The following is an 8,190-nucleotide window of genomic DNA, read 5'->3' as shown; positions in this document are numbered from 1 at the left end:
CTAGGTTGGGGGTCTACAACCTCTTAAGCCTCTTTGGAATGGCTCCCTTAAATTCTGCGTGACAGCGAAACAACATAACAGCACTGTCTTCTTAACCTCATGTCAGAGGTGCAGTTGTTCTTAGATAGAAGAAGAATACGCTGGAAACCTTATGATACTATTAAAGATGTCATTCTGTGTAGTTCAAAGCAGAATGAGTGTATTTTTATACTCATGAATCACTCTCATCTAAGTGACTTCAGTGTGTTGTAAAGAGCCTTACCCCATCGTGGACCAGGGCCTTCCAGGAGTGTTCCAACTTCTTGATAAACCTAAAATAAAACACATATGAACCCTTATTGGAATGGCAAGAATGAGAAGAAGAACAACAACATTTGAAATATCTGACAACACTGACCTATAAGACTGCAGAATGTCAATGATGCCAATGTAAATCAGCAGCCGCTCTCCTTTATTATTACAGCAGGCATGCCACCCATGCTGGAAACACAAGAAAAAAAGTGTCATTCAGACGTCGTGGCTTAAAAAACACTACAATATATAAAGTAGAAAAACACAAACGGTCTCATGACTCACTGGTTTTCTGAATCTAAAGCACCCTTCCCCCGGGCCTCCCCCTGGATGGACTCCATGGCCGTACAGTACAAACTTTTCTGGGCCTGCGGTCTGCGTTGATCAGGTGTCACAGCGCCCTCTAGTGCACTGCTGTCCCCAAAGTTACCCAGGCCGCGCTCTCGCTCTCGACTGGCCTGGTCCATGTTGTGGATGCCCATCAGCAGACTGTAATCCATGATTTTAAAACTCTGTAGAAGCTGAAAAAAAACAAACAAACACATTCACAGACAAAATAGTCAGAAGCTGCAGGATCCAGAATAATTCTGGAATAAAACACACTTACCAAGCAGTCCCTCTGTATGGTTTTGCACAGAGCATTGTAGTTGTCCATCTCCAGCAGCAGACCGTCTGGTAAGTCCTGGATGAAGTCCAGGTCTTTGTGGATGGGTACCGCCTTCTCCCTCTCCTTGGGTGAGGCTCGCCTCTTGTAGGTGGAGCCCTTCAGGTCGTATTTGAGGTGCATGGGGATGATTCGAGGAAGAAGATTGTTCATCACCACGATACGGATGTTCTTGCCTCCTGCTTGAACGCAGTAGAGTCCGTAGAACTTGGGCAGCAGAGTGCGCTTGTTTTGGTTTATGTTCTACGGACGAGAGTGAGAAAATGACATTTGCTGTTTTGTCTGAGATGGAAACTCAATTAGAAATGATTCGTTTTACAGCAGCACATTTCAGACTCACCATAAAATAACCCGGCAGGAGTTTCTGAAGGAACTCTGCCTCCTTGTGCTGAACAGTCTTAATGATGAACTCGTCGTCACTGGACACGTAGAACAGCGACCCACTGGCTCCGGGATTGGACAGCTCAATCAGTGGCTCGTTACATAAAGAATACTTCAACGACAAACAAGGACCTGGAGTCAGTCACTGACGATAGTACTGCCAAGTACTTGTTAACCTTAGTGAGAAGTATTTTTAGTACTCCATGTGGTCTGGACAGTTTCAGGGAATGGTGACTGAACGACTATTATGATTAAAAGGGTGAGGAAAACATGTGATACGATGTGTGGACGTGGAAGCTTGATGATGAACCACTAGACAGACCCCAACTACAAAACAACCTGACATCACTTAGAGAGAGAGAGGGAGGGAGAGAGAGAGAGAATAAGTCAAGAAGCGACTGACTGACAGCAGCCACAGCTCAGAGCACTGGTGTCTGTGCTGCCCCCGTCTGTGTCAGATTTTAGCTGGAAGTGTTTGGTAAATAAATAAGACAAGTGTTGGCAACAGGGAAACACCAATGAGGGCCTTCACATGGGTGTTGTTTACCCTGCTGGATATAAGTATCTCACACAGACACACACACACACCGTATACACACACACACACAGGGATGACAGCTGATGGTCACACAACTGTTCCTTCAAAGGTTTCTCAAACTGATGTCACTTTTTATGCCTGGATAAAATGAACAGCAACAAAAGGCAAAACATATGGAGTTCTAAAGCCCATGCTGTACATTTAGAGGTAGAACTGACCAGATAGTCGTCTGGTCGGATGCCAAACAGTTCTCTGAAGTACCGGAAGGCGATTGGAGCGTACGTCTTGAAGCGAAAGTCGCTGTAGTGATGGGCAGGAGTCAAATTACTGCCTTCACTGAAAAAGAGAAAAGAAATAATGAGACATTGCAAAAAAAGAAACTTTATACAAAATGATTTTTTATTTATTTTAAAAATGTATATTGTTTTAATTCAAGTGAGATTTCTTTTTTTTTTTTGCGACCAACCTGGGGAAGAAAATGCTTTCAACAACTACGAAGTCCTGCATCAGAACATCCCTCTCCGCCTTTTGACTTAAACTACCAACTGTGTGAGTGATGCCCAGCTGGATTGCTCCTTTTAGGGCGGACGACGTGGTCTAGAGGCGACGGACAGGAACAGAGAGAATTAAGGTGCGAAACACACACCATTTCACCCTGTGATTACCCACTATTTTAGGATGTCCAGTGAGAGGAACTTCCCAAACTAATTTTACACTACATACAACAAACATGAGCGCCTGCACACTTTTGACCTCTGCTGCGAGTGTCAACAACCCCCCCCCCCCTGCCACCCTAGCCCTGGTCTAACCTTTTTATAGGTGGTCTCTCCGGTGGTGGTCTCAACACCCCGGTGTCCAATGGTTTTCTTCATACTCTGAGTTGTGCTTGAGCCAGGCATCTGTACACGGAGGAGACAGGGATCGGCTCAACGTTTGAATGTTAATGGTGGAGGTTAGCATCTCTGTGAGTCAGGAACACTGATGACTGATGACTGGTACAGGAACTAAGCTGAAGCACCAGACAATAACTAGGCCTTACAGTATGTAGAGGTTTATATTTTAAGAATATTAAACAGATTGGAGCCTCATTTATTTTGTTCCAGTTGCGCATTCCTTAGATAATATAGAGTCCAAAAGTCATAGAAAAACCAAAGTTTCACTTGTAAGTAACTGCTTACAGTATTTTCCAAATGAACATTGCAGTGTACAATGGAGAAACTACAAAAAAAACAAAAACATTCTTTGTCTGTTTGTGTGAATATGTCATCCCTGCATGGTGAATGGTGCCATGAGTATTTGCATGTCAAATGTTTAATTAAAAAACAATTCATAACAAGTGATTATGTCTTCATTTAAAGAATGAAACAGATTGATTATTGTGCACACACACTATGACGGTGCTGCCACCACAGATAAAAAGCAAAACATAATCCAATATGGTTTTTACCTGTGAATGAAGTTAATGTTAACCAAAGGGGAGCTGTATGTAGAGAAACACATTGACTTCATACGGAAAGTTGTTCATAAATTCAGATTCTGTGGTCCTTACCTCTGATGGAGCCATTTTTCTGATGCTGCTGGTCCCTGCAAATACAAAGGCAAGTGTGATTTTTCCATATTGAACACTGACTTAACAGACCACAGAAACGAAACTCTTTGTTCCATAATTTCAAACCTGTGTCTACTTTATCCCATGCTGTCTGAAGTTTCAGATAATTTCCGGGACCTTTTTAAATTTTTAATGACTGCTTTAGAAATGATCAACCTGTTAATTAGCCGAGTTATTTGCAGCTCTGTCTGATGACGATAAAGCCTACGATGAAGCCTGGTCTAAATGTAGATGCAGTTACCAAGTGCTGGCCCCAAAACTTCCAGCTCTTAGTAATCTGGAACTACGTGTCCCCTGGGTCAGCTGCTCCAGATTCATCTGTTCCCTGACGAACCGTGTCTCATATCAACAGAGTACGACGTACATTTTCTAACACTATTTTTTGTCTCCTTTGCAGCTCAAGTGACTGTAATGCCTTATCACAGTGGAATGGTTTTAAATCTGGTTATTTATAGTTAGTGAAACAAGCATAGAATATGCAGGAAATTACAATAGAAGTAAGTCTTTACGTGATGTCCTTATATAAACTTACTGTTTCAACCTACTATCTCACCCACTCAGCCAGCATTTCCCCTCAGTAACCAATGGCAACATCTACTTTAGTGATTCAGTGGCACACAGGTATATGTGTGCATATATATATTTATATATATATATAAAATATAAAATAAGGGGATTTTCAGGCTGAAGTCTAAAGTTAATAATAACCATAACAACAATAACCCAAGAACACAAAGAAACACTTCAATCCTCTCTTAGGGACACACTGCAAACAACAGGAAAACCATGAGCATCATTCTGCTCTCATTCCCTTTCATGATATAAAAACAGCACACGATATCGTCGCAGATCATGCGGTTTCTCACACACAGAAACACACCCATGCCAATACCTCTCTGCAGCGCTCTCCTCCAGAACTGAGTCCTAATATCTGTGAAGTAGGACACTGTCAGCCCGTGTAATACCTCAACCCGGCCCTGGCGTGACGATGTCAATGTGGCAAAATAGGCTTAATGCAGAGCAAAAAGGTTGCCAGGGTAACTCAAAATCCATGTAGTGGCACACACATATGTTGAAGACTAGTACGTTTTAGATGATATGTGGTCTCTTTGAGGACGCTGTGTGCTGGGGAAGAACAACACCCTCCATTGTTTTGTTTCTAATTTGCTTCCTTTCACAAGCTCTCAGAATTCTTCTGGTCAGAAACATGTACTGCTCGAAAACAGAGCCTTTGTTGTTACTGCTGTTATTCAAAACAGGTGGCTGTTGTGCATTAGACACCAAGACACATGGGATGGAGTTAGTAGGATTAGTTCAAGTTACCAAAGGGCTCTGGAATGACTTAGTAAAATATCTGAGTAATTGTCTTTATTGCTGTTGGTCACACTTCTGTCAGAGGTGTACAGCTCCATATCATATATACAGCATGTGCTATAGTCTCTACTAAGCGTGAATCGTAAAAATTAAATAAATTAATTTTATTGTTGTTTTTGTCACATGACTCATCGGCAGTTAAAATAGGCAACGACCTGAATTGTCGTTATTGACGTCTTGATAGTGGGTTATTCTTTCTTGCCTTGTTAGATTTAAAAGCTGATAGCCTAATATGCCATAAGAGTCATATATATTATATTCATGCAATTAACCCTGTTTTTTTGAAAAGGATTTGTCAATTAATTATTACAATAATCGACTAATCGACAATCAAAATAGTCGTTAGTTGCAGCCCTAGTCTCTACACCAAATGTTTGACTTGTTCTTTTGGAAAACAGCTAGAATATGTAAGAGCACAGTCTAAAACTCCTGGCCCATCTGGTCCACAAATCTTGCATATCTGGCCTGCCCTGATAATGTAGTTGAACTGCTGAGTTTTTTTTTTTTATTATTACTCCTAATACATTTACGATAACTCTTTTTACTATTCACCACTTCTATTAAGAGTAACTTTTTTTTAAACTAAATATCAATATCTATGTTTGCATTTTCAAGAATAGTACGGTGGAATAACTTTGGCTGGTGACCAGTATTTTGATCTATAAAAAAAGAATTTCATTTGCTGTTTTGGTCAAAGGTCAACCCATAAACAGACACTGCAGCAGATTCAAGGAAGCGACTTTAACCTGATTGCTTGAAGAGTAAAATGTCTTGTCAGTGACAGGCCTAAGGACAACAGACAAACCATCTGTTCATCCCTGTTTAGCAAACAACTCCTGGCCCAGCCTTGTATACATGTTCCCTGCAGCCTGCACTGGGACATTTAAGAGATTTAAGAGTGTTTTTTTCACAATCTCCTCCTGCTAATAAGGCATTCTGAAATATTCTGGAAGCAAGGCCAATAAAAGCTAACGAGGGAAACGACATCATATTACAGTCACCGGAGAGGAAGTGTTTATATGTTTTGACAGATTTGAACCAACTCTTGTTTTCACAGCCTCAGGCCCGCAGCCATGTGGAAGCTATGAGAGTGCTTTGAAGCCACTATTTTTATTCACTGATTCAGACTGGGCGGCTACTGAGGGCGGGGAGGAAGACGAGGAAAATATGTCTGTACAAGTAAGTTAATTATGATTCACACCTTAATGAATTACCAAGAAAAAAAAAACTGTCTTCTGCCATGCACATAAACAAAACAGAAAGCAGACTGAGAGCAGTAACACTAAATATTCAAAATACTGAATGTTTTGTTTTAAATAAGATTAATTATCACGTGGCTGTCCTTCTTCCCCTGCAGACTGCAGTAACAATCAAAGGATTTGTTTTTCACAATAACAAGAGGAATTAAGATTAGGAGATGAACGACTTGTCAGCTGGATAAAACAAGATGCATCATGGGACACAAATGAGCCATCAGTCAATCAGTGACGGTGGGCTGTGATGATGACAGGGCTGGCTAGTTAAAAATAGTGCCTGCTTTGTTGTTCTGTAGAGGTCTTCATCTAAAACAAAAGTATGACAAACATCCCATTTGGAATTGTTACCAATTTGACATTCACATTAGAGGCAGGAATTTCTGACACACAGAAAGACTTAATTTTGTGATATGTATGCAGTAATCAGTGTCCGCTATGGCTTGCCGCTGCTAATATCACCCCAGACCTCCGAATATATATTTTTTGAGCTTGGTTAGCAGCACTGTAACATCAGATTTCAAATTGTTGACAACTTCTGCTTCTAATTTCCTCTGTGATAAACATCTCTACCCACAAACAACACAATCACAGGCAAAGTACATACTTTTGGTACAAGAAAATAGGTAGTCCGCACTATTGAAGATGGCAACATGAACTTCCTATGAGATGTTTCATGTGTGTGTTAAGGTTCTAAAGTTTTCATTAAGATTTTTGTTTCTATGAAGGTACAATAAATATTATCATGTTACCGCACCGTCAACATTTTTTAACAGTCTACACCTAATTGTACACCCATTCTTACATAATAATTTCAGGTTCGATATTAAATTAAACATTTGTGTACTGACATTTAAAGTCAAAATGTCAAACGGAACTTTAATGAGAATTTACAACAAGCTCGAAGAGACAGAAAGATAGACGGAAGGGAGGAAAAGCAGGGATATAACGGGTGAGGAAGACGAGCGGCTAACGGAATAGTTAGTTATCTGTAATTGTCCAGTGTATAGAAAAGAGTGCAATAACATATCGAATTCATTTGAAAAGATATCCACCTTATTTTATTTTAAGGGATGGTTTCTATTTGGGCACCACGCTCGATTGCTATCACAGTAAAACAAAGTAATCGAAATAACCGGCTTAACAACACTACACAGTCAGCACGGGTGCTGTAAATATTATTTTTACGCAATGTGTGTTCAGGAAGATACCACGGCTGTAAGACTACGATCTGAAGGCTTAACTGAAAATTTTATTCAAATACATTTTCAAATAACCGAGAAAGCAGCTAACGTGTTAGCCACAGTTTGGGATCATTTGTTGAGCAGAATCTCTCCATGCTAGCTGGCTAATGGGCTAACGGGGCCATCGTACGTCACCATTCGGCTCCGTATACAAGTTATATCGCTACAGAATTTTATACGTGTCTGTTTTCCATTACATGTTTCAACGACTAAGGCAGAATATTTAGTCAGTAAATACCTGTAGGGGCTGATGATCCCGGGTCTGCTGTTCCAGCAGTCGCCATTATGGTTTGACTGTTCACATCACAGTCAGCGCGGACAGTTAATTTCTGATGTTCGTGACGCAGCAGCGACACAGCGCCCCCCTGTGGATAGTTTACAATAGTTCCAGCATCTTCCTTGATACACAGCCTATTCTATTAATATGTAAGGTCAGTGATGACTACAAGTTGCATGTTTTGAAGGAATATTAGCCTAGCCTCTCCGCCCAGTCTACAGCTGAGAATAAATCATTTACTAGTTGTATTTTACTTTAAATAAAGAAACGTAATTACTTTACAAGACTACACCCCTAAAAGACTTTTACAACAGTGTTAAAAAATTACTCAATTTAACATGAAAATATGTGCTAGTGATTATTCATGTTTTTTGTTTGCTTTTTTTGCAATTGCCTACAATGCCTTAATGACAAAGTACAAATTTGGTTGGCTGCCATTGTGGCTTATTTATATAACCTTTTAATTAACGTAAGGAGAATAATGAGGAGTTCACCCTAAATGCCTCTGGTATTTGGAATCTGAGGTCAAAGTGAACTGTAAAAAAAAAAAAAAATTTTT

At 40.3% G+C, this 8,190-nt stretch overlaps 1 protein-coding gene across 1 annotated transcript in view; it reads right to left on the bottom strand.

Annotated features, from left to right (window-relative positions):
* The window catches only part of LOC103388166 (phosphatidylinositol 4-phosphate 5-kinase type-1 alpha-like), an 11,578-nt gene extending 3,676 nt beyond the window's left edge, over window positions 1-7,902 (bottom strand). The window contains 11 exon segments of the mRNA XM_008323053.3: window positions 263-311; window positions 398-461; window positions 464-480; window positions 577-812; window positions 899-1,198; window positions 1,296-1,448; window positions 2,093-2,210; window positions 2,341-2,471; window positions 2,684-2,773; window positions 3,424-3,458; window positions 7,593-7,902. Coding sequence (XP_008321275.1) covers window positions 263-311; window positions 398-461; window positions 464-480; window positions 577-812; window positions 899-1,198; window positions 1,296-1,448; window positions 2,093-2,210; window positions 2,341-2,471; window positions 2,684-2,773; window positions 3,424-3,458; window positions 7,593-7,638 — 1,239 coding nt within the window. The 5' untranslated portion in view covers window positions 7,639-7,902.
* Window positions 7,903-8,190: the final 288 nt, after the last annotated feature.

This window comes from Cynoglossus semilaevis, chromosome 13 (genome assembly GCF_000523025.1).
Source record: "Cynoglossus semilaevis isolate Cse_v1.0 chromosome 13, Cse_v1.0, whole genome shotgun sequence".
NCBI classification, from domain to species: Eukaryota; Metazoa; Chordata; class Actinopteri; order Pleuronectiformes; family Cynoglossidae; genus Cynoglossus; species Cynoglossus semilaevis.
This window is presented reverse-complemented; position numbering and strand designations above follow the sequence as displayed.